Source organism: Heterodontus francisci, chromosome X (assembly GCF_036365525.1).
Source record: "Heterodontus francisci isolate sHetFra1 chromosome X, sHetFra1.hap1, whole genome shotgun sequence".
Classification (NCBI taxonomy): Eukaryota; Metazoa; Chordata; class Chondrichthyes; order Heterodontiformes; family Heterodontidae; genus Heterodontus; species Heterodontus francisci.
In genome coordinates this window covers 7,014,476-7,041,142 of record NC_090421.1, presented here as the reverse complement: position 1 = coordinate 7,041,142, position 26,667 = coordinate 7,014,476, and the positions used below count along the sequence as shown (strand labels likewise).

The window sequence follows — 26,667 nt, the reverse complement described above, 5'->3', positions numbered from 1 at the left end:
AGCAAGTTTGCAGACGACACTAAGATTGGTGGAGTAGCAGATAGTGAAGGGGACTGTCAGAGAATACAGCAGAATATAGATAGATTGGAGAGTTGGGCAGAGAAATGGCAGATGGAGTTCAATCAGGGCAAATGCAAGGTGATGCATTTTGGAAGATCCAATTCAAGAGTGAAATATACAGTAAATGGAAAAGTCCTGGGGAAAATTGATGTCCAAAGAGATTTGGGTGTTCAGGTCCACTGTTCCCTGAAGGTGGCAACACAGGTAAATAGAGTGGTCAAGAAGGCATACGGCATGCTTTCCTTCATCGGACGGGGTATTGAGTACAAGAGTTGGCAGGTCATGTTACAGTTGTATAGGACTTTGGTTCGGCCACATTTGGAATACTGCGTACAGTTCTGGTTGCCACATTACCAAAAGGATGTGGATGCTTTGGAGAGGGTGCAGAGGAGGTTCACCAGGATGTTGCCTGGTATGGAGGGCGCTAGCTATGAAGAGAGGTTGAGTAGATTAGGATTATTTTCATTAGAAAGACGGAGGTTGAGGGGGGACCTGATTGAGGTGTACAAAATCATGAGAGGTATGGACAGGGTGGATAGCAAGAGGCTTTTTCCCAGAGTGGGGGATTCAATTACTAGAGGACACGAGTTCAAAGTGAAAGGGGAAAAGTTTAGGGGGGATATGCGTGGAAAGTTCTTTACGCAGAGGGTGGTGGGTGCCTGGAACGCGTTGCCAGCGGAGGTGGTAGATGCGGGCACGATGGCGTCTTTTAAGATGTATCTAGACAGATACATGAATGGGCAGGAAGAAAAGAGATACAGAACCTTAGAAAATAGGCGACATGTTTGGAGAGAGGATCTGGATCGGCGCAGGCTTGGAGGGCCGAAGGGCCTGTTCCTGTGCTGTAATTATCTTTGTTCTTTGTTTGTTCTTTGATAGCTGACCATTACAATAGAAGGTTCGATCTTCAGTTGAATGGACAAGTTTAGACCACTTTTACTTGTTTTTAAAAGCCATTTACCGTGAAAGGAATTTAAAAGCAACATTTTTTTTATGGTGGCAGGCAAATTGTCATCCTGCTGGGTGTTCTTCAGTGTGGAGTCCCTCAAAAATCAGTTCCTGAGTATCCATGCCAGGAGGCTTAAGTTAGGTAAGGACAGAAAATTTGTATTAGCTGTGTGTGAGAATTATTGCTGTAAACTAGAGCAATGTCTTTTTTGATAACTTTGTGCAAAGTGTGGCACATCTAACAGCAAATCTGTTCCTACAGAAATTAGGAGAAGAGCATCACCTTGGCAAAGGAACCTGGGATACCCATTGGTCATGCTGCTGCTTCTGGCATTAACAGTAAGTGTTAAAATATTGGTTGGGTTTTGGTGAAGTGAAGAGATTCTAGCCACTCGTCTGTCCAACTGTAATTAATGCAACTTTTGACCTTTTTTCTACTCCATGGCCATTTTATATATCAAATTAACTTTAGTTTTCGAAGGATACCATCTATATCCATGTTACAATGATACAAAGAACAAATGCGCAAATTAGACTTGGTTCAAATTACAGTCCTCTTCTGATAAATGCACACCTCGTCCAAGCATAGAATGCAATGTACCCAATCCCACCTTGTTCACTCATTGTGCAGAATTGCTGATCTCACAGAACATTTAACTACAAAGTGTTCCGTAAACTGTTTTTAATGCTTTGCCAACTAAATGCAGCCAACCCACTGTCAAATGTCACCTGGAGACAGCGGCACACTTTATAGTCTGACCTTTTAGTGCAAGAGATTTTTGAGCTTTTTGTTTTGGGTTGAACTACCGAATGCAAAGGTTTGCCAGTTGTCTGTGTATCTGCTGTTTATAGAAATCCTGAGTGTTTATTTGCAAATCAAAAACTGATCCTGTCAGGATTGAATTGTGTGTATTTTCCTTCTTGCAAAATCTTAAGCATCTCTGTTGTAAACAAAGTCTACTTAAAGCCTTTTCAACTGAAGTAATTGCTGGGGATGAGCATTTTCTAGCAACTTTGTAAATTGTGGATGAATGGAATGCTTCTTGGGAGTCCCGATTCCAAAACGGCAGTGCTGGGAAGAGTGGAAGTTTTAAATGCAGGGTTTCATTTTAAGTTTGCTTTGAGAGCATACTGCTTTTGAATAGGAGAGCTTTGGGCCTTTTGTCGTGGTCACATTCTCAATTAGCTTGAGATTGCTCCATGGTGTCCACTCCACTCAATTCCAGTTTTATTGGGGGAATGAGGGTCTTGCACAATCATTGCAGTTTGTGATATATGTGCAGAATATACTGTACTAAAAATGTCATTTCTCAATAAACATGCAGCAATGGAGTAGTGGTCTGGGAGTTGATTTTTGTGGCCATTTATACATTTTGTAATTCTATGATTTCGAAATTCTTTCGTTTGAGTTCAGTCTCAAGTCCCTCCTGTCCCCTTGAGCTGCAAAGCTTTTAATGCAAGGCTGCATTACTCTTGTTTTAGGAGTGACTCATTTGCATAACTCAAAGAACAGCTCTTTATTTTTGAAATCAACTTATTTTATGCAGAAATTAATTGTGCTTGTTATGGCTGAATCCAGAAAACTCAACTTCACATGAAAGACCACATTGAGGAGATGAACTGTTTGTTGACCTTTGGCACAAACATGTTTGGCTCCTGTTTGAGTTCTGATGTAACGTGAGTCAGGAATTGTATATTACTCAACCCATAAATAAAACTTACAGAAGTATATGATCAAACCAAGTGTGATTATTGTGGGTTTTAAAAAAAATGTTGTATTCCCCAAGTGAGGATATTCTATGCTGGTGAGCAGTGCAACATGTTTGTAGCTAGCGTTGGCATCAAGCACTTCCAGGTGAGGTACATCATGGGCCAAATGCAGCATAAGGCACATTTTGCACTACCTCAACAATGTTTTGCAACTCTTATTGTGCCAGCCCTGTATGAGTGTGTAGAGAAGGGTTTGGTCAGGACAGCCCCAACCTTATTTTGCATCATCCCATCAGCGTTAAGGGTCATAAAGACAATACTTGAATTAACACAGTGCTTCTGAAACATAGAGCAATGCAGCTTCATCTCTACTGCTTTGGGACTGAGCATGATGTCTGACTAACTGGGGAAGGCTGGAGTACACTGTTCTTCGCAGTTGATATGTTTTTATCTGGTGCTATTTCAGGGTATCTCAGTTCTGCTTGTGGGATTCCATGTTTTGGAGTTGCTTATTGATGAAACAGCCATGCCCAAAGGAATGCAGGTAAAGAACTTGAAATAAAGTAAAGTGTCATTTAATTCAGCTGTTTGTGTTCATGTTCATATACATGTCTGAGCATGGAGCCATCTACACAGACCTGGTTACACCATACATTTCACCTCTGCACAATGCGCCCCCCCCCCACCCCGACACTAATTATTTATTTCAAAGCTGCACGTCTTTGAGTTGGGAAAGTCAGCATGGTCGATTTGCTTAGGCAAGGTTATTAAGGGTTACAGAGCCATGATCTAATTGAATGGTGGAGCACGCTCAAGGGGCTGAATGACCACCTGTTCCTATGACACACCTCTAGTATTGTGAAGTATAGCAGCTGAAATTTCCCAGACCTATTCCTGTCGCTCTTGTCTGGCTATTGTCCTGTAACTATAGCTGGAATTACCACACTGAGTCTGGTGGCTTTATCGCCCCCAAGAATCTGCAAAGGGGAAGTCTCCAAAGCTAAATGTACATGACTGGCGCCCAAATGCAGGGACAATTGCACGTTGACTTCTGTAACCAAATTGAATGCCTGTGCCCTGCTACAGTGGAGTGAAACCTAACTTGTTAAATGTTCATCTTGAAGATAGAAGCCACTTAGTTGTGTTTGAACACCTACATAGAGTTAGAATATTTGATTCTGAACGTAGAATGCATGATCATCTGTGTAACAGAGCCTGTTGCAGCTCCATTTTCAAAACTGCTGTTTATTCACTTGGAAAACTAGTGTTTGACAGTAAGCTTCCCAGCAACTCTACAAACTGGCATTTTTTGCTGAATTACAAGTGCCAGACTCTCCTTTGTTCTCTGCACAAGCAGAGGATCAAAATGTGTCAACGTAAATAAAAATAAATTGTATATAATTTGTCCGTATAGATGGCCTCCAGCCACTTAAGCTATTACTTGTGCTGTGTTATAATGTGGTCCCTAAACTTTTTTTTATCAGGGTATATCTTGCACTAGCTTTAGTGACCTGGAGAGGGAGCTCCCCTACCACATATATACCATATCTGAATTATGACCAGAAAATACTGGAACATACACTCTTGTAGGTCTGCCAGAATTTGGAAAGGGGAAAGATGGGTTGATCCCTCGCAACTCATCTGTGGTTCTAAAGAGGGACTAACGGTAAAATGTTGGCTATTGTTTCTCTTTCCTAATATAGCCTGGCCTGTTATGTACCTGCAGTGTTTGCAGTTTTTTCCCCTTTTCATCATGTACAGTATCTGTGATTTAGAGGAAAGTGGCAGCTGAGAGTTTGCAGGCTACTCTTGCAGTGTGGTGGTGGATTTCTGGATTTTGTATCCTCCCCACTTTATGCTTTATTGCAAATGCTGCAGGAACTAACAGCTATCCAATGTGTCTAAATGGCCATTTTTCTGTGTACTGTGACAGTGTGTTTTGACTATCCAATCTTGACGTCTCAACAGTACACTTCCAGCAGTGAGCTTTTTGGGTAGTGATCATCACACCCAGGAACTCTGGCTCCTGCCCTTCCCTTCTCTCTTTTTCCCCCCGCCACCATCCATCCCAAAAATGTTTGGCACCCTGAAGCCAATTGTACTTGTGACTGCAGTCCCAGCTTGAGGATGTTGGTGTGTTGAACCTTGAGTTACTGTGTGTGATGTTTTGTCATGCTGTTAAGTGCTTTTTCTATTCTAGGATCCTCTTCTGGGGAAAGACTCTCTCTCTATGTTTGGTTCACTTGGAGCTGCTGTGGAAGTCGTTCTCATTTTGTATCCTTTCAACATTTATCTATTTTTTAAAGACTGACTGACAGAGTCCTGTTATGTCAGGTCTCCACCCACTTTGTGTTCCACCAGGCTTGCCTAAGGTTTCCCCACAGCATGTCATTGGATCATCACCTGTAGTAGGCAGAGGCCAAGTGCCACAATGAGAGTGAGGGCATGTTCCCTCTCATTTTGCCTCAGTTTGCTGTTCACCAATCTGTTGGTCACCCCAGTGTTGGTGTCTGAAGAAGCCTGATGCAAGGCCCTGCCCCAGGACCCCCATGGATCAAAAAGTTGTATGCCCTGCTCTATAGCCCCCAGCCATCCCCACCCTGATCTTTCCTCTGGGCTCCCCAGCAGCAGTTGGAAAGGCCCTGATGGCAGCTGCCTCTCAGGGACTCTGTTTCCTCCCTGCTTGTCCGGCACAAGGCTTGGCCAGGGGCTGAGTGGTCCAGTGCTGGAAAAGGAAGTACTTCCTTTGAAGTGTAGTCACTATTATAATTTGGGAAACGTAGCCAATTTGCACACCAGAAGATCCCAGAAACATTATTGTGCTAATGATCAGGTAATCTGTTTTGGTGATGTTGGTTGAAGGATAAATATTAGCCACAGCACAGTCGAGAACTCCATTCTTATTCAAGCAATGGATTTGGACTCTTTTTGGGCTCACCTGAGAGGGCAGATGGGGCCTTGGTTTAATGTTTCATCTGAAAGATGGTTCAAGCTTCTAATGCTCCAGGACTAGTTCCTGTTTGGTATGTTGAGTATTTTTATTGCACCTTAACCTCAATGCAGTTACTTAATGGTGTCGTCAGTTGTTGGGTTTTACAGTTCCCCATTTTTCATCAAACTTGCCCCCAGGAAGCAGGACACCACTATGACCAAGGTAGGTGTTAACAGTTGGAGAAGTGTTGATTAAAATCATGTCCTCTGAAGATTATAATGGCGCTTTTGCACCAAAGTCTTTTTTTAATGGTTGGACCTGTGTTGTATTCTGAAATGCCACATTGTTCTGTTTGTTTTCTTGTGTACCCTGTTAGAAGCTTGGGTAACTGCATAGTAATGTTTTGGGCAAGAGAAGACCAGTGGCTAGCTTACCCTTCCAAATCTACTATCAGATTCTCTTGGATTCTCGAATTGTATGTAAATATTATGATCTTAAATCTGCAAACAACATTTGCACTCGGGGGCTGTAAAGAATTGTAATCTGGTTACTAATGCCTGTCTGAGTGCTGCTCCTACTACAAGAACAAAGTTAGCCATCAACTAAACTGTGTTGCCCAATGGCACAGTAGTCTTAGGCAGCACTATTCAGCTTGTTCTTATGGGTATTCTGCAGTGATTAATATTTGAATATGGCATCAGGTAGTCAGTTAAATATTGTATGGTCACAAACATATGAGAGGGGACAGGAAAGGACCCACTGATCCTGTCCCTGTATAGCGTAGCTTGCACACCGTTCCCCACCCGCACCGGCAGTCTCATTCTCCTGTAAAAGGCAACTTTTAAAGAAAGGAAAAAAATGTTCAATTTAGGAAAAGGACCTCGACAGCAATCCTCTCCAACCACTGGAGGTGATCAAACAGTGACTGGTGACACTGGCCTCCAGTGACTCCTCTTCAGATAATTCCATTGGATCTTCTGTGGCCACTTGGAAGTAGACAGGGCCTCACTTTAGTGTCTCGTTCAAAGGATGGCATCTCTGACGATGCAGCACTCCTTCAGTACTGCACTTGGAAGTGTTTGCTCCTTCTGGTTAAATAGCCTGCACATACTTGCTGTCAATGGTCACTTGTGATGAATGGTCACTTGGCTGAGATACTGTGGAGCCTTAGCTAACAAAGTTCTATGCTTTTGTAACCTATGCTGTGTCCCTCATCCTTCCTAACCTGTCAAGCTTAAGTAGCTTATTCATGTCCTTTTAATTACTTTAAGAATCTCAATTATATCTCTTTGAAGTCTCTCTTTCAAAGATAAAAAGCGCTGGTCCCCTCAGCCTGTCCTGGTAACTGAGGGCCTTTAAATTTGGTTATCAATCTAGTGGCCCTCTTGTAAACCTTTTCTGGGGCCTCTATCCCATACTCTTTGAGGAGACCAAAACTGGACACTGTATTCCAGATATGGCCTGCTCAAAGTCGTTTTAAAGGATACCATCATCTATTTTGTTATGCATAAAAATCTTTTGATCAATTTTTTTTTATCTAGATAATCGGGAACTGTGTGTCACTGCTTGTTCTGAGCTCAGCCCTTCCAGTATTCTCCCGGACACTCGGTAAGCAGTTATAAATTTCTCCAGTGACTGTAGCTTCTGTTTAACTTTCAATCACTGTATCTAGCTAATTCAGACCTTCCTGGTCTGTGCTGAGTTTACACATCACAGCTGGGACAGTGTTGCGGTTGTTCTAGTTGGCTTCGACCTGCTCAGACTAGGGTGGGGAGCAAAATTAACCAGAGTTCTTAATTTGTTAGCCTGTGTACCCAGCTGGAGTGCTTTTGTGTGTGCGTGTGAGGGAAATATTGGGTGAATACAAGCTTGAGTTTTTTTATTTCATGCTTTATTACATTCTTGATGGCAGAGCTTCACCAATGCATTTTTTTAAGTGCAGTTATTATTATGTAATCAAGCACAACAGTCAGCTTGCCACCATAATCAGCAAGAGATGAATGACCTTGAATGAATGAATGAATTAACCTGCTTTTGGATGAGGGAGGAATGTTGTTCAGGACACAGAGCTCCTTCTCTTCAAATAATTCCATTGGATCTTCTGTGACTGCTTGAACAGGCAGACAGGGCTTCAGTTTAATTTCTCGTTCAGAGGATGTCATCTCTTACCATGCAGCACTCCCTCAGTACTGCACTTGAAAGTGTTTGTTGCTTCTGGTTAAATAGCCTGCAAACACTGGCTGTCGAGGGTCACTTGTGATGAATGGTCAGCTGGCTGTGAGACTGTGAAGCCTTACCCTATGTTACAGCTGAGGTGTGAGGAGTGCACTGTCTTTTCCAGTTCCACTTCTCCACAGGTCACAACATATATTTAAATGTTTACCCAGTTACCAATGCGGTCAATCGTATACTCGACTCTTTATCCCAGAATAAAATACACCAACCGGGTTTCTTTAATAAGCAACAAAATTATCAGTTTATCATCAAACAAGACTTATCCAGTAACGAAGCAAAGCATTAACACACAGATTGAAATATGAAAGTTCCCTTTTTAAATTCCCCACGCACACAAAAAAAATTCTCTCTGCAGTGGTCTGTTACAAAAAAAAAAATACTTTGGCCAAATACTTGATAATTGAAGAAAAAAGAGAAGATATGGAAGAAAGTCAGCTGTCCCTTTTGGTCTGGCGTGTGGATATACGAAGACGGGTCACTGGGATCTTTTCAGAAGCAATTCATTCTAGAGATGTCAAAACCGTCTGGTATGCTTTCCAAGAGACAAATGGCATCAGGAGTTTCAGCCAACCCACGCTTGAAGCGCAGGTTTTTTCCGAAGACAGGAGGAAAGAGGAGCTGACACGCTGGCCTTCTCGGGGTCTTTTCGAGAGGTGCAGGCAAAATTAGCTTGGGTTTCTTTTTCCTTGGCAGGCAAAACACCAACTGTCTTCAAAACAGTTCACACCCCAACTGAACTGAAAACAATATCTGAACCCCAAACAGAAAGTCAACATCCTGACCTCCATAAACCTTGACATGTGGCTTCTCTGTAAACATCTTCCCAGGTCACCAAAGTTTCTGTTTGTTGAGCTTAAAGCACATGATTTCCAGCAAAGGTTGTTTTCAAACAACATCGTAAGTGTCCTTTCAGTGAACTTGGTTAAAAAAAAAAATAGTCCCTGGAATCTTTTCAGTTTTAAAACAAGTTCTCAAAAAAAAAAAATTAACAAAAAATGGAAGCATTTTTGTAACACCTAGTATGGCTGTCTGAGAGGGATGGAGAAAATAGGAGGAAAAACTGAACTGGATAATCTGTTGATAAAAGTAGCATTTCTGAAGTGTGTGTGTACACTCCGCACTGCACCAGTCTGTCATTTGTTGCCCAACTAGTAATTTTTGCAGCTTCTCTGAATGTAACCAATAATAGTGAATCAGGCCCCTATTAACTATACTGTTTGAATGACTTTTTGCTACCACTTTCATATTGCCTTTGGTAACCAGAGAACATGAACATGAATATGATATTTGAGAATAAGGAATAGTTGCCTCTTTGTATAATGCAAGGAAGGGACTGGTTTTCTGTTTCCACAGAAAACTAGATTAAATTGTGGAATGTGATCTCCAAAATGCTAATTAAAGAGATCCCAGAAGCAAATGCAATAAAAAAAAACAATTTGCTTTACTCAAGTCATGACAAGCCCTTGGCGCTGATGGCACCTTGTGACCACCAATCCTGTTGGAATTTGAGTTACCTAAGACTGCCTGCAGATGGCACCAAACTCCTCTATGTCCACTGGGAGTTCTGAGCCCCATTTTCAGTTTGTAAAACATACATCTGTAAAATTCAGTTTTTCCTGCCTTGTTTTATAATGCAGAATTTGGGAACATTTTATATAACTTCTTAAAATAATTTCTCCTCTCTTGAAGGCATTGGCTCCCTCACTGGAATACAGTTGCATGTGTTTGAGGTGCCTTGTCCATTAAATATTTATGCATATGCTTTGACTGTTAACCAACTATTTGATTATGAAGGCACACGTGCATGGCTGGATAGTAATCAGGAGCAGAAACCTTGGTCTTTTTCTTTTCTTCACGCCTAACACAGGGACACTGCAGCCAATTGCAGCACCATTGATTAGAGATACAGCACTGAAACAGGCCCTTCGGCCCACCGAGTCTGTGCCGAACATCAACCACCCATTTATACTAATCCTACACTAATCCCATATTCCTACCACATCCCCACCTGTCCCTATATTTCCCTACCACCTACCTATACTAGTGACAATTTAGAATGGCCAATTTACCTATCAACCTGCAAGTCTTTTGGCTTGTGGGAGGAAACCGGAGCACCCGGCGGAAACCCACGCAGACACAGGGAGAACTTGCAAACTCCACACAGGCAGTACCCGGAATCGAACCCGGGTCGCTGGAGCTGTGAGGCTGCGGTGCTAACCACTGCGCCACTGTGCCGCCCATTGCTTCTGTCATGGCTGAGAATCAGGTACTTGGCATTCAGGCCAGGGATTGAACCTAGGACCTTCCCAGTCTGTATGATGCAGAATTTATCTCTTGGCCATTGTTGGTTGCCTTATTAAAAAAAAATGAAAAGCTCATTTTAGATTTTTCTTATTTTTTCTTCTCTTTCCCCTCTCTCTCTCTTCTTCCCTCCCCTCTCTCTCTCTTCTTCCCTCCCCTCTCTCTCTCTTCTTCCCTCCCCTCTCTCTCTCTTCTTCCCTCCCCTCTCTCTCTCTTCTTCCCTCCCCTCTCTCTCTCTTCTTCCCTCCCCTCTCTCTCTCTTCTTCCCTCCCCTCTCTCTCTCTTCTTCCCTCCCCTCTCTCTCTCTTCTTCCCTCCCCTCTCTCTCTCTTCTTCCCTCCCCTCTCTCTCTCTTCTTCCCTCCCCTCTCTCTCTCTTCTTCCCTCCCCTCTCTCTCTCTTCTTCCCTCCCCTCTCTCTCTCTTCTTCCCTCCCCTCTCTCTCTCTTCTTCCCTCCCCTCTCTCTCTCTTCTTCCCTCCCCTCTCTCTCTCTTCTTCCCTCCCCTCTCTCTCTCTTCTTCCCTCCCCTCTCTCTCTCTTCTTCCCTCCCCTCTCTCTCTCTTCTTCCCTCCCCTCTCTCTCTCTTCTTCCCTCCCCTCTCTCTCTCTTCTTCCCTCCCCTCTCTCTCTCTTCTTCCCTCCCCTCTCTCTCTCTTCTTCCCTCCCCTCTCTCTCTCTTCTTCCCTCCCCTCTCTCTCTCTTCTTCCCTCCCCTCTCTCTCTCTTCTTCCCTCCCCTCTCTCTCTCTTCTTCCCTCCCCTCTCTCTCTCTTCTTCCCTCCCCTCTCTCTCTCTTCTTCCCTCCCCTCTCTCTCTCTTCTTCCCTCCCCTCTCTCTCTCTTCTTCCCTCCCCTCTCTCTCGCTCTCTCTCCTTTGCACCCGTATATGTGATTACAGGTGGCTTTAATGCACATATGGTACTCCATGTTCAGGCACCCACATGAATGACCACACTATTTATGATGCTGTCCATTATCAACAGTCAGCACCCTGAGAGGAAAGAGAATTTATTTAACTGCAAATGTGATCAGCAGTACAGGCTTTTTAAGAAATGCTACAGAAGAATCGTATGTATCTGTTTTTCACTTGTGTGCTCTCGGGTGGTGCGTGTTTATTCAAGGTTTCAATGCAGTGTCCATTTTGACAACACTTTCACTTTTCCTACTGTGTTGCTTCGTGTTAAATGATCTGAGTAAAGTCGTGCATGCAGAGTTTCTGAATTATCTTACAGATGTTCAATCAGGTATTGGAATTGCTTCCCTCTTTATTTAAAAAAAAATATTTTTTGTTCTTTTAGGAATCACAAACTTTGACTTGTTGGGGAACTTTGGCAGGTTTAACTGGTTGGGAAATTTTTACATCATCTTTCTCTACAATATGCTTTTTGCTGGCCTTACTGCAATGTGCCTGGTCAAAAAATTCACCAGGGCTATACAAGCAGAACTTCTCCATGCATTTGGTAAGTACTAGCTGTACAACTGTAACAGTATTATGACACCAGTAAATCTTATGCCTGAAAAGAAGGTAGTTATACTGACTGTGATTTTAGTTATTGAACAGCACACTGGGGATTAGATACCCTTCTCTTCCTGTCAGGCATTCTGCTCAGGTACATCTTGACAAGACCAAGGTGCTTTCAATAATTGCTTGAAGAACCTTTTAGAACTAGAATCCTATTGGAAACATGACAGGATTTGATATGTTTCACATAATTATAGCTTTTGTAGTAATTCCTTTCAATAGTTGGGTACAGAATCCTAAACTGAATGCTGCAGCTGAGGCATCTTGTCTCATTAAACCTGTAGTATCCTTGCATCAGGTAGATATTTGTGTGTAGGGCCGCAGATGCTAGACTTCACCTGAGCATACCAACTAACGTTCTATAGAGCATCTGAAACCAATATGGTGAAACCATCCAACACACATCAAACATCCCTTGTTGCTGAGTAATGGTACCACTTCTGGGATGAGGTTAGTTTGGATGCTTTAAGCACAATTCTCTGATAAGTTTATACTACAGAGCTGCTCCAAGAAGTGTTTACATCAGGGTTCCATGCCTTTTGTGCTGCTGGGCAGATTCTACAGTTTCCAGAATATTAGGTAGAAACTAGGTTTTCATAATTTGTGACTTCTTCTGGCCCCTGGAATTTCCTTCACTGGCTGGAGGGATGCATACAGGCCAGTGAGCACAGAACAGCTTTGCCATCAAATACAAGTGGGCTCAGTGGCTGGCAATGTTTGGGTCATCAGGAGTCATGCCTTTGGAGCCATCCTTGAAAGCACTTCTAGTGGGTTTCAGACTCTCGAAAGGCACAGTGTTGCTTGTTTACCTTGGATTGGTCTGAATTGTATTCTCTTTTTGTTTTTTCTTTGTTTCTATTTTCTGTATTTCATCTTGGGGCCCCTGCCACAAACTCTACCACTGACTCCCCATCCCTCTCCTTGGCCTGATTTCAGGCTAAACTAAGCTGTTTACAAATTGCTGTCCTATTTGACCCCAAGCGGGATTTCTGACTCCATACCATCTCCATTCCAGTGACCGCCTACTTTGACCTTTGTATGAGCCCTCTGTCACTAAAACCCTTATTTGTGCCTTTTTTAACCTTTAGACTTAACTATCCCAATGGTCGTCTGGCAGGTGTTCCATCCTCCACCCTCTGTAAACCTCAGCTTATCTAAAACTCTGCTGCTCATACCCTATTCTGCATCAAGTTCCTCTTGCCCATCACCTCTTTCCTCGCTGATCTACAATGGCTTCTGGTGCCCCAATGCCTTAATTAGAATTCTCATCCTGGTCTTGCTCATCATTCCTCCTTATCTCTGTAACCACCTCCTAGCACTAAAACCGCGACTCAACTCCATTCCTCTGATCCTAACTTCTTTTGTCTCTCGCGCTCTCTCCTGCCTCAGCCCCCTGCCCTGGAATGCTTTCCCAAAACCCCTCTGCCTCTCTGCTCAACATTTCTAATATTTCTTTCCCTTGCCCATGTCTCTTTCCTGCCCTTTCCCTCTTCATCCCTGTGGAATAGCCTGCTGGCAAATGAAGAATGGCCACTTGGGTGAGTTACTAGACAGCTGCAGGCACCAGGGAACTATACCCCAGCAAGAGTCGGTACCATTTGGCTCTCCTGGGTGCTCAACAGGTCAATCTGCTGCAAGTCACCAAATTCTACTTCAAATGGAGGCGGGGGCTGGGGGGTGGGGGGGGCTGGTGGTGGAAGGAAGAAATAACTGAATTAACACAAGTTTGAACTCCATTCAATGTTTGGGTATAGAATTCTAATTGAACGCTACCACAAACTCTACCATCTTCTCAACTGTCCCAAAATTGCTGTTTTTGGTACCGCTTGGAGCCAAATTGAACGCATGTCTTTTAAAAGTTAGTTTCCTTGCCTTTGCAAGCTGTGCATAAGGAACTATAGAGTCCCCTTTCTCCAAATATTTTGCCATTGGTTTGACACAGATCCAGTCCCCAGTTTCTGATTGAGTGATCTCATCTGTGTTATTGCACAAAATTTGGTACGGCTGTGCCCATTGTGCCAACGGGGAGGGACAGCTGAAGATTTTGATTGTAGTATGTTTGTTCTTGTAGGTATATGAAGCCGAATACTGTAGATTTGAATGCTGTTTTTGGATTGGGGTACAAAATGTTGAGCCTTGTAGTAACCTGGTGCTCCCCATTTTGCCCTTAAATGGGTTTCAATTTCACTTTTTACTTTTGCCTTTAAAACGTATCAATAAGGGTTAAAATACACTCTGGCCACGTTAGATCTGTGGTCAGTAACTGGTGACGTTTGTCCTGAAATACAATCCCAGTCTGGTTCCTCTGGGTAAATGTTGCTATGAAAAGTTTTGTCTCCTGGGAGCCATTTCTAATCTCTCATTGTCAACAAATTGAATGCAATGGCTGCCCAAGCACAAAGTTGGGGCCGCCACTCATTCCAAAGGGTCAAGATAAGGAGGGCTGAAGAGCCTCGCCCGCACCATATGAGTGGAAATCTGTACCCACCTATTGAATGGAGTTGATATTAGCACGTTAGCAGTATTTTATAAAGGCACTTTCTGGATTGTGTGAGGGTTTCTGGACTTCAAAAGCAAACGACAATGTGTCTAATTGTATGGTATTTATAAGTTTATCAAGATAATTTGCACAGATTGTTGAAACGGTTCAGTTACCCGCCATTGTTTGTAGTATTCCTAAATTTATGGACAGACTTTCTTGAGATGCCAAATGCCTTTTTTTTTTTGCTTCATTAAATAAGGTGCTTTGAACCTGGAGTATGAAGTTATTGTACATCCTCTGTAAAACACCCTCTACTGTGACAAGTTGTTCCCTAGAATATGTAATATTAAAACCATTAGTGCTTTCAGATGTCCATTTGATTGGCCCCAGGGTTGGGGAGGGATAGGAGCTTGCAGTAAGGAACTGTATTTCTGTTGTCCAGCATAATGTTTTCACATGCTGGATAAATGCTGAGGTAATGGGTCTAACCCGATAGTTCATCTCATTGCTGTGTGTGTGGGAACTTGCTGTGTGCAAATGGCTGCCACATTTGCCTACAGAATAGCCACTGTGCTTCAAGAGTAATTCATTGGCTGTTAAGCGCTTTGGGACGCTTTGAGGACGTGAACAGCACCATATAAATGAAAGTTCTTTTAAATTAGTTGATCTGATCAGTGTTTCATTTCCCCTTCTCCTCCTTGCTATACACCCTGTTGCTCTGTTGTGAAAGATGCTGAATTTAAAGTTTCCTGGCTTTGTGTGACTTGCTGAAATCACCTACCAAGTAGTAGATACAAACATCTGGATGTAGCTGCTTTTCTAAACTGAACAGTAAGACAACTGGGTAGTTGCTGGGTTTTTCCTCCTCCTGTCCCGCCCTCAACACTTGAGTCTATAATAGAAACATAGAAATACTTACAGTGCAGGAGGAGGCCATTTGGCCCATTGTGTCAGTGCTGGATATCCTAATAAAATTTAACTGGTTATTCAGACCAAATATTTCAAAATGTTTTATCTGTAAAAGTATTTTAAAAATTTTGTTTTGTTGCTTTGCAGATACTTATTCACCCAATTGACAAATGCGCCTTTTGATTTTTCACATTCGCTTTTTTTGCTTTTTGAATAATTTATTTGACCAAGGGCAAACTTTCACAATAACTAGAGACTCTGACCAGTTGGAATAAATCCAAAATATGGAAAGAACTTGAGCATTATTGACTCAAATCCTGTGTTCTAAAATAATTAACTTCCATTTCTGGATGTTAAGATTAAAAAAAAAATTCAAACGGGCCTGACTAGGCCTGGGCTCTCAGCGGGGGCCTCCTTGATCACAATGAAGTCTGACTGAAAAAAGTGCTAAGTTATTTATAATTAAATTTGATAAGTTTACAGTCTATTTTAAAGTAATCTTTTGTAATGCTGGCTTATCTCAGAGAAAAGAGTAGGTTATGTGAACTGATTGTTAGAATCTGATTTGCCTTTCCTGCTCGTTTGTGGATTACAAATCTTGAGACTGACTGGTTTGATATTGGTATTTGCTTTTGAAAATGTTATTGCCAGCCTTGTTGAATTGTGCAGTGGTAGTTATCAGATGCTCAGAATGATGAGGTGTAAACCTTGGTCTGAATGTGAATGTTAATATTGTGCAGCACTTGCCTGTAGGCTGGGAGTTAATGAGTTGGAGTTTGGATTTCCTTATCCAACAGTATACATGGGTGATGAACCAAAGCAAGCACATGCGCAGAGGAGTGAGTGTGCAAAAATTAGATTTAATTAAAAGTTGCAATTAGGGTAATTACCAAGCAAAATGGACTTTCAACTGTTTTTCATTTAAGAGGATTTTCACCCCCTGTAGAATTTATGCAATGAATTGATTGTGAGTCTAACTTTTTTCAACATTTATTTCTTTCAGGGTTAGATAGATTGCCTCTTCCAGTCACCAGATCCAGCACCTCTGCCAAGATGGGTCCAGCTAACAGCAAGAGACTGGTGTAACATTGCTGGATAGATATGACTGATGAAATTTAAATGGACCAGCCACGCAAGGGACTGAACTATGTTAAAACTATACTGTGAATGCTGCTATTGGTTGAGTTTCTAAGTTCTAAGGCCCCATAACCCCAGGTCCAAGGAACATGAACTTTAAACTCAGGATCAGGCAGTTATTTTCAGCAAATCTCTAAACTCTTGGGGTTGCCCAATCGAATATCTCTTTCCCACCAGAGAGAGACCAAACTTTGTTTACATCAGTCGGATTTTGAATTACCATCGAGATAGACCTCATTATGCAACTGTACAATATTGTGGGATGGAATTAATCCAAAGAGGCAGATATTTCAAGCAGTTAAATGTTTACACTACGTACTCTGTGCAATATTTCTTTTTTATGTGGTTTTAGCATGTTTTATTTAAAGTGTTTTCCCCCCTTGGATGTTGCCAGTGTTTTTTTTAAGTTTACTGTTGACCGATGGGTGTTCCTTCCATTTTTGTTTTAAATTGTTTTTCAGTAGTGCTGTCAAAATGGATAGACTCTGAAGGATTTCCTTGTATGCTGGGAACAGTGGAAATTGGGGACAGGGGTGGGGAGTGCAGAACTTTTTAAACTCAAAGGCACATTTCCTTTATCTATGTGTTTATTATATATACATATTTTTTATAAAGTGGCTGTGAATTTTAAGAGTTTTAAACATCTTAATTGTTACAAGATGCTATTGGGGGAAAAATCCTTCAGGATATTCTTCCAGACCATGCTCCTTCAAGAACCATTTAATGGAAGCAGTGGAGAGCATCTACTGACAGAGAAGCCCAGGCTGTTAACCATGCAGGGAGTTGGTGAACATTGTAAAGAGTAAATGTGCAGCTTTAGTTATTGGAATTCAGGTAGAAGAGATGAGATGGTTTTCATTGTTTAACATGTTTCAATGCAAAATTACAGGAGTTCTAATCGGCACTGGTTATTGGCAAATAATTTATTTTTGTGTTACTAAACTGGTGCTTTATAGATAGTGGGCAGTGTTGGTGTTAAGGGTACTGATGAAGCAAAACCTCTTGTCCCACTGCTTGGTAATGGCCCTTATATCCTTCAACATTTTAGTTCTGTTAATGGAAGTAAGAGTGTCAGGAGCTCCAACTGAATCTCTGCACACACATTCAGGCTGCATCCTGCCCACTCCAAAGCGAAGACTTCATTTGATTGAAGGATTGAATTGAATTGCATTTCATTTCTACCGGATTTGAACAGTAATAGCTGAGTTATCTGCTGGCTCTTGGGATTGGAGACGTTTCCATACTACAAAGTGTAGACTGTCTAAAAAGATGAGCCATCAACAAACTATTGCCACTTGCAATGTCAAAAATAAGATGATGGTTAATACTTTCTGGCCATTGATCTGTTTTTGTAAGTTTATTATAAAATTGCTAATGTTGTTTTGGGTTATTAGTTGTTGGTTATTTTTCCACTGGTGAGTTAAGTCTCATGCTTCATTGATAAATTACATTAATTATCATTAACCAATTTTTAGAGAGGCAGAGATGACCTTTTTTGCTGATGCATTTCTCTCTACGGTGGCGCCTGCCATTGCTCGATGTAACCATCCACTAGAAAGGTGTATGTGGGCACTGGCTCTCCTGCCGCCTCTCTCCCTCCTATCAGTGATGAATTTCACCACGATGGCATCAGAATATGGAAATTGAAAACTCGTTTCCAACTGTTCTGTGGAAAATACATCGATCCTCCAGGTAGCCAAGCCAGCCTGACAATTTAATTATCCACTTGATTTGCATCACTTGGAAACATGCAGTAATAGAGAAAAATGAAGCTTTAAAACAACTTTAAAATGGTTTCACAAGATTGGCACTTGTCACTGCAAAACTTTTGACAGACTAACTCTCCAGTTGCAGCCCTGCACTCTGGTTATTGGGCCTTTGTCCCCCAAGTGTTGTAGATAAATCTATTTTTCTGTTCCTTAAACTTCAGTTAGCAGAAAACTGGCTTCAAATTTGCTATTCGTTAAATTTATGCAGTTAAAATCTTCGGCTAGTTAGCAAAGGTGGTAAATAACTGAAGGACATCATTTGTTCTGGTTTGCCATTTGAGGCCTTTTAATGTAGGCATTCATTTTAAGCTAGTAAACCTGTGAAAGTTTTAGGAATGGTAACTTCTGCAGAACAACAGGCATCAATGGTGGTGTGAAGGATTGGTGGCAGAAGCCAAGGATATCAATGGATTTCAGTACAAATGGACAGAAACTTTTAGGAAGCTTTGCAGTAACCACTTGGGCAGAATGGATGTGATTTTCTCAGCCTCCCAGGCAGCACCAGAGTGAAGGAAGATTCAGAATTTAGGAGAGGAGGGGGAAGCTTGATACTCTTTAAAGTTCTTAAAGTTGTTCTTGAGTGAAATCCCGTCCCGGTAATGCTTGCTTAAAATATCCTTACGGAGGATAATGGAAATTGCAGTTTGGGGTGACCCAGTGGTTATCCTTGCAGTTGCTTTGTCTAATTTCTCTGAAGGCCTTTACTGTACATATCTCCACTATGTGTTTCTGTAGAATATCACTCAGACTAACTATATGGACTTGTGTTGCTTGAATTAGATTTTGCTTCCTCAAAAGCAACAGTACTCTTGCACGGTGTCTATAAAGACAATGATGTAAAAAAAGGTCCAGGAAAGGTCACTAGATCCCAGCTGGTTGTAAAATAATAGAGGGCTATCATTTATATAAACCTAAATGATTTGCAAAAGCTGAATGGACAGTTTGCATTCCTATCTCTATTATGAAAGGCAGGGGTAGGAAGGTGAAAAGTACAAGAAGTTTGAACTCCAAAGTACACGAGCGTCCTGTGTGTGGCAAAATTTCTATGATGATACCTGTTTAGTAGAAGCTGCGAGAATATGTATGAATGAAACTAATATAGAATGCTTGTTAAAGTTTGAGATTTAATCAGTGCTCAGCACCTCCGTTTGGTGGTAGAAAGACTGGTTAGCTTGTGTGATACAAGTTCAACACCAGCAATTTAACAAAAGGGCATCCTTTTGGCAAAATCTCTATCCTAGTAAATCCTTAATGTCCATCTTAGATTTTTTTCCCTCTCTGAGTGTCAAAGATTTCACTCATTTTATTGGATTCCTAGTTCAAAGACTAATGACTGGAGCCAGTGTTTTGGCATCATGATACCTCTTGGTCAAGAAATTTATTTTACAACTGAAGCTTACCCTATTGTTACTGAAACAAGGAATCAACTCTCAGATGTTTGTGTTTGAACTCTGCACTCTTTCACTAATGAAGCTTGTGTGTAATAGGGTAATTATCCCTTCTGGCCAAGAATGGTTTTATTTAGCACAGTCACGGGACCCTGATCAGATTGTTACTTTCAGTCCTGTGTATGATGATCTCTGATCTGCCCAAGGTCCTGAACTGCTATGACAAGGCAGCAAAGTTTTAAGAACCCATTCTGATAATTTTGATGGGTTTATTCTTTGTTTTAAACCTGTTTATAATGGCTCTTAAATTGAATTGCAGGAGTTGAATTTTGTAACGAATCAGCCTCAGGGATTGTGTCTGCTGATTATTTTTTTTTAACATAAGGAATGTGCAAAAAGGAAACAATCCCCGGGCAAGAAATACATTTCTCTCTCCTCCCTCTCCTCTTCCTCTTGCATTGCTGTGGTGTTTCATTAGACAGTGCTCATTTAAAGGGCATGCGAGATGTTTCAGTAGATCGCTAATAAATACTTCATTGCCAGTCAATCTGCCCTCCTATGCGGAATCATATTTGCTACCTTGGCAGTGCCGTCATACAGCCCAGTTCTTGCAGATGTAGTTAACCTTTTTATGCTGCTATAAATTCTCTTGGCAACTTTGAGGTTTTTTTTTAGGTTTCAATATTGCCATTTTAAACCCTCCAATTTAGCTGAAAAAATTGTTTTTTAAAAAGTATATTGGCAAAACATGTTTGAGAGGTAGAATGGGATTGGTTACAGTTAAGAGGTTGCCTTCTGGTTGTAATGTGCATGTATAACGTGTCATCTTTGGCACTCTCACTGCATATTAAATGGTTTTGCACATCATAGTTAATTTTCTGTACGATGGATGGGAATACAATTTGGGGAGCATGGTTTATTTTTTCCAGACTAGTCTATAAACTGGATATTATTGAGCACCTTGTTCCAATGTAGTTGTGTTTTAGTTCATCACTCGATTATGTATTTAGTGCAAAAGTAGTTCACTTCGCTCCCCAGATGGCTTAGTGGGTAATGGGCACTACCTTGTTCATTATAAGTAAGCCATATAGATCAGTTGATCTGCTGCCCTTAACGATCAAATAGTCTACTCGCACTTGCTGCTTAGGCTTGCATATGAAGGGCTGCTTGGAGGTACAGAGGCTGGTACCCATTGAACTGTACCCCAATATAAATCAATGCTTTCAGGAGAGGAAGGGAGAATCTTGGGGTGAGGGGAGGAATTTACTTCAGTGAGCATCAGCTTTTGCCCCTCTGTCAAAATATCTGTCCCTGTCTTCAAAGATTTACATTCCAAATGTAAGGTTCAGATTTTTTAAAATTGCTATAGGAATTATGGCCTATGGAAATTCCCAGTCATGGGGCATATCCTTAATGTCGTTTTAGTTAAGGATTCTAAAATACTTGGGTGACCTGGCATTTGAGTCCCAGCAACCTTGTCTCCTAAAGTTGCTGTATATTGGAGTGAAATGGCTCTGATATAATCATCACTCCTGTGAAAAAGAATGTCTTTTTTGAAACCCATTGTTCAATAAATGTTATGATTTAAAATTGTGATGCATACTTGTTTGTATCTTTGTGTACAATCTGTTAAATACAAGTAAAATGCATTAAAAAAAAAAAAAAATTGGTTGTGTTTTCACTTGTCCTGCCTAACACAAAATTTTGTATGATTTTCCCACTGCCCCCTACCCCAGTCTGAGACTTGATTGTGAAATGTGTCACAAGTTAGGGGTTTCTTCACTTTTTTTTGCTGCAGATATTTTTGAGTCCAGTGTTTCTGGCAGCTCTTGTATCTGGTGAACTAGGAGAATTCGAGCACGAACGGAGAACCCTCTTCCATTTATTTCAGCATCTGGTTTTAACCTGTATCTTGATATCCTCCTGTCTTCAGAAGACAGCAAAATAATACACTATGTTTTAACTGCCAAACAATTTCTTAAATAGCAGTACACAGTTTCACCTGTAGTTAAGCTAAATGTTTTTCTTTTTGTCTTTCCACATCCTTGAAAAAGATAGGCTGATAGTTATCTTCAAAAAATTACTTGAGACCAAGCAAATTTAAGTAACTGTTCAATTTTAAAAATCTGCCAATCAAATATACATTTGAACAAATCAGCAAAGATGTCGCTATTTAAATTTAGTGGCTTGTCCCTTCCCTCTGACATCTAGTTCAAACAAACTAATTGTTAATCATATAAATTTATGCTGGAATGTGATTTTATTTTGGCAGAGTGAAAGAAGCCAAATGTTAGAAAGGAAGAAAACACCATTTCCCCTTTCCCTCTTTCCTAGGATGTGGTTGCATTGGAGGCAGTTCAGAGGAGGTTCACTAGATTGATTCCAGAGATGAGGGGTTTGTCTTATGAAGAGAGATTGAGCAGTTTAGGCTTTTACTGTCTCAAGTTTTAGAAGAATGAGAGGAGATCTAATTGAGGTGTATAAGATGATTAAGGGGATTGACGAAGTAGACGTAGAGAGGATGTTTCCTCTGGTGGGGCAATCTAGAATGAGAAGTCATACTTTTAGGATAAGGGGTAGCAGATTTAAAACCGAGATGAGGAGAAATTACTTTCTTTATTTAGAGATACAGCACTGAAACAGGCCCTTCGGACCACCGAGTCTACGCCGACCAACAACCACCCATTTATACTAACCCGACAGTAATCTCATATTCCCTACCACCTACCTACACTAGGGGCAATTTACAATGGCCAATTTACCTATCACCTGCAAGTCTTTGGCTGTGGGAGGAAACCGGAGCACCCGGTGAAAACCCACGCAGTCACAGGGAGAACTTGCAAACTCCGCACAGGCAGTACCCAGAATCGAACCCGGCTCCCTGGAGCTGTGAGGCTGCGGTGCTAACCACTGTGCCGCTCTTCTCAAAGGGTCGTGAGTCTGTGGGATTTACTACCCCAGAGTGCGGTGGATGCGAGGACATTGAGTAAATTTGAGGAGATACAGATTTTTAATTAGTAATGGGTTGAAGAGTTATGGAGAACGGGCAGGAAAGTGGAGTTGAGGCTGAGATGAGATCAACCCTGATTGTATTGAATGGCGGAGCAGGTTTGAGGGGCTGAATTGCCTGTTACTAGTTCTTATGTTCCTTCCTCTGCCCCCCGCTGCCTCCAACTCGATACTCTGCAGTACCACTGAAGCAATAAGAGTGAGCACCAAAACAGAATTCCTTCCTGATGGGACAGTGTGTTGACATTCCTGTTTTTAACAATAATGTTGGGTGATGATGCTGCATCTTTGCAGAGTCTTGTTCTATTGCGCTAGATGTGCATTGTTTTGTCAACTCAATGCGAGAGGATTTTAGTGAGAATATGGAGTAAATGCAGTCCTGTATGAGTATGGTTGTAGCTTCTGCAGTGCCCAGGTACAACTTAAATGTTCAGCAGCTGAACATTTATTCCCTGTGGCTGCATTTTGCAATTCAGGTGTTCCTCTCCAAGATGATTTACCTAGCTCAGCCACCTAGTGTCAAGTGTGCAGCCTGAAAGCTTGAACATAATTTGGACCAGCGCATACTATTGTGGATTGCACATACAGCATGTCTAATCTTTCAAAAGCATTTTCTGCAATGAACCAGATCACTTGGTTGGGATGAAAACAGACAATACTGCCTGACCTGCTGAATATTTCCAGATTTTATTTCCGATTTCCAGCATCTGCAGTATTTTCCTTTTGCACATGGTTGGGATTCTACTTCGGAGTCCTATAGACCTGCAATGGCAGCTGGCTAATCTGAGATGTCCACATCTGTTCTTTGGTTATGGGGTAGACCCACCAGCATCTCGGGACTCTTTCCTGCACATACCACCACTGCCAACATCCCCCAATGACCCAAGTACATTACCAGTCAGGCATTTATTTTTGGCTTTTATTCAACTCTGCTGTACTTGGTTAGTATGTTGGTACCATGAGTGAGGTGTTCATGCCTGACTTAAAATTGAGATCATCAATGTACACCAGGAAGTAATCCCTGACCTTGTCTGAACTAGAATGGAGAGCTTTGCAGAACTATGGGGAAAGGCAGGGAAATGGAACTACTGGGATAGCTTTCACAATCCAATCTGACTTAGTGTGTGTGTGTGTCTGTCTGTGTCTGTGTCTGTCTGTTTCTACCATTCAGTTACTAGGACCTCCTGTGGGTGCCGGCTCTCATAACTAACTCAGGATCTTGCATTAATCACCATCAGGATTATCAGTATAGGGGAGATGGTGGTGTAGTGGCAATGTCACTGAACTAGTAATCCAAAGGCCTAGGCTAATACCTGGGGACGTGGGTTCAAATCCCACCACAGCGGATGGTGGAATTTAAATTCAATTAAGTAGCTTTCAATTGCAGATTTTTATTAGTCAGTAATGGTGCCATGAAACTGTCATTGGTCATTAAAAAAAAAACCCATCTGGTTCACTAATGTCCTTTTAGGGAAGGAAATCTACTGTCCTTACCTGGTCTGGCCTACATGTGATTCCAGATCCATAGCAATAAGGTTGACTCTTAACTGCTCTTCTGAAATGGTCCAGCAAGCCACTCTGTTCAAGGGCAATTAGGAATGGGTAATAAATGCTGGCCTTGCCAGCAATGCCCACATCCCCTGAAAGAAAAAAAAAAGGATGGGAGGGAAAAGTGGAGGGTTTTTATAAGTAGTTGGGGTATGGGGAGAAAAGTGAGGGGAATTTCTAGTAATTTTACAGGAGTAGCAAAGCCTCTAAATCTGAAATTGGAAGGACGTGCTGGATCTTTACAATTGTGGGGGCGCGGGGGGTTCTCTGCACTGTGACAATCTTTGTATGGGCTGAGATCTTTATCAAGTTTGTGCCTATGTTTTTTTTACTATTGATAGTGCCATTCTTTCTGCCAGACAACAGCCACTATTTTTTGTGATGTAAAGCAGGGGTGGAATTGCATGGTCAAAAGTCATTTTGGAGTTTTGAAACTGATAAAATAATCATCCCACACTTTTGAGCATGCAAAGCACCAAATTAACTTCATATCATTAGATATCTTTGATTTTCAGTTGCTGGCAGCGGGATTTATAAAGCCTTTCCTTTCCTTCCCTTCAGTTCCTGAACAGTTGTCATCAAGTGGCACTTTACACTGGGAGGATTGTAGGAAGAAAGCTTTCCTATTTTATTTTGCCATTCTATTAAGTACAATTGTGTTTGTCACGACAGCAATTTCTATTTTTTAAGAAAAGGAAATTTGATTTCAAACGTTGCCTATGCTGCATTTGCAGATAATGCTGAGAAAATGACACCACTGTTTTGGATTTTGAAATTTATTTTTCTTTTTAATGACTCTGTGCTTCCTGCCTGCTGATTGCTCCAATCTTGCATGGGAGGTCCTTGCTGAGGAGAGATGTGCTAAAACCACATGGTACATAACCATTTAAGTTTCCTGAAGTTCCTTAATAATCTTCTACACTAATGAAATGGAATCAGATTTTTGATGGCAAATTACAATGTACAATAAACTATTTGGAGCAGGAGTGAAGGACTATTTCTAAAATGGTCATGACCGACCCAAATAAGTGGAAATGTTTGCCCTTCAGAGGCTGCGGTAACTTGTACAAGCTTTTGATGTTTAGATTTGTTAAAGGATCTGTACCAATTTTTGTAAATCTCCCCCACCCCAATCAAATTGGTGCTGGGTAAAGAACCCTTTCCATTTTTTCCCCAGTGTTGGCATTCAGTACTTTAACGTCAGATACACGAGGGCTGGCTGCAGAATTACATAGGATATACAGCACAGAAACAGGCCATTTGCCCCAACCAGTCCATGCTGGCATTTATGCTCCACTTAAGCTGCCTCCCATCTTTCCTCATCTAACTCTACCATTGTAACCCTCTATTCCCTTCTCCGTCTTGCTTGGCTAGCTTCCCCTTAAATCCATCTATACTATTTGTTTCAACTATTCCCTGTGGTAACGAGTTCCAAATTCTCACCACATTTTGGCTACAGAAGTTTGTTCTGAATTCCCTATTCGATTTCTTGGTGACTATCTTACATAGATGGCCTGTAGTGATGCTCTTCCCCACAAGAGGAAATATTTTCTATCCACTTTATTAAAACCTTTCATAATTTTAAAGATGTCTATTAGGCCACTCCTCGGCTTTCTTCCAAGAAAAAAAGAGGCCCAGCCTGTCGATCCTTTCCTGATATGTATACCCACACATTTCTGGTATCCTTGTAAATCTTTGCTTCGATATCCTTTCTATAATATGGTGAGCAGAATTGGACACAGTACTCTGAAGTATGGTCTGAGCAAGGTTCAATGCTGGTTTAGCATAACCTTGCTACTATTCAGTTCTATCCCTCCAGAAATAAAGCCTAGTGCTTGGTTTGCTTTTTTAAATGACCTTGTTAACCTAACTTTTAGTGATTGGTGTATTTGTACTCCAAGATATGAGTTCCTCTACCCAACCTAGACTTGCACCTTCCAAGTAATAAGTGACCTCCCTATTCTTCCTACCAAAATGTAATACCTCATATTTATTTGTGTTGAACTTCATTTGCTACTTATTTACTCATTCTGCAAGTTTATTAATGTGCTCCTCAGTATTAACTATCCTCTCTTTTTTTTTCTCCCCCTGCCCCTCCACCCAAATTGGTTGTCATCCACAAATTTAGAAATGGTGTTTTTAGTTCTAAAGTCCAAATTGTTAAAGTAAATTGTAAACAGCAGTGGTCCCTCTACTCCATCCCCACATTGAGCCTTTGTTTCAACCTCAAGAGCTTCCCTTCCACCACTGCACCAGCATGTCAATCACATTTCCCATACCATCAGCCTGTGAGACTGCCTGTTCTGTGCTGAGTGCTCACACGCATTAACAACTGGCCTGAAACTGCCCAAATTCATTTGAAGTAAGATGCTTTTCAGTCAGTAGAGAGAGGTGACGTCCATTCCATCAGTCTGGACTGAACTTGAACCCCAGATCCAAAACTGAAAGACCCTTGGCAGTACCCAGTCCCTTCATTACTTCTCCATTGCCGTTAAGTTACAGTACTGAAAATTGTAAAATGGCCAGAAGTTGGCTTGGATCTTCTGTACCATCTGTGAATTTGGAATTTACTTCAATTACGAATGGAAACATGGCATGGAGTTTAGCTAACTGGTGGGGAACAGAAGAAATGGCTGAAGATTCCGTTGTAAAAAGAAATACTTTGAGTGGAAGAAATTAAGTTTCCTGCTTTTAATTCAGTTTTATGAAAATTGTTCAAAATA

The 26,667-nt window shown here is 41.5% G+C and overlaps 1 protein-coding gene across 1 annotated transcript in view; it reads left to right on the top strand.

The window, feature by feature from the left end:
• lmbr1l (limb development membrane protein 1-like) overlaps nucleotides 1–21,021 on the top strand; it is a 63,730-nt gene extending 42,709 nt beyond the window's left edge. Inside the window, exons 10-17 of the mRNA XM_068024876.1 lie at nucleotides 1,064–1,150; nucleotides 1,271–1,347; nucleotides 3,185–3,262; nucleotides 4,919–4,992; nucleotides 5,782–5,872; nucleotides 7,192–7,258; nucleotides 11,479–11,640; nucleotides 16,097–21,021. Coding sequence (XP_067880977.1) covers nucleotides 1,064–1,150; nucleotides 1,271–1,347; nucleotides 3,185–3,262; nucleotides 4,919–4,992; nucleotides 5,782–5,872; nucleotides 7,192–7,258; nucleotides 11,479–11,640; nucleotides 16,097–16,179 — 719 coding nt within the window. The 3' untranslated portion in view covers nucleotides 16,180–21,021. The remainder of the gene's footprint in view (nucleotides 1–1,063; nucleotides 1,151–1,270; nucleotides 1,348–3,184; nucleotides 3,263–4,918; nucleotides 4,993–5,781; nucleotides 5,873–7,191; nucleotides 7,259–11,478; nucleotides 11,641–16,096) is intronic.
• Nucleotides 21,022–26,667: the final 5,646 nt, after the last annotated feature.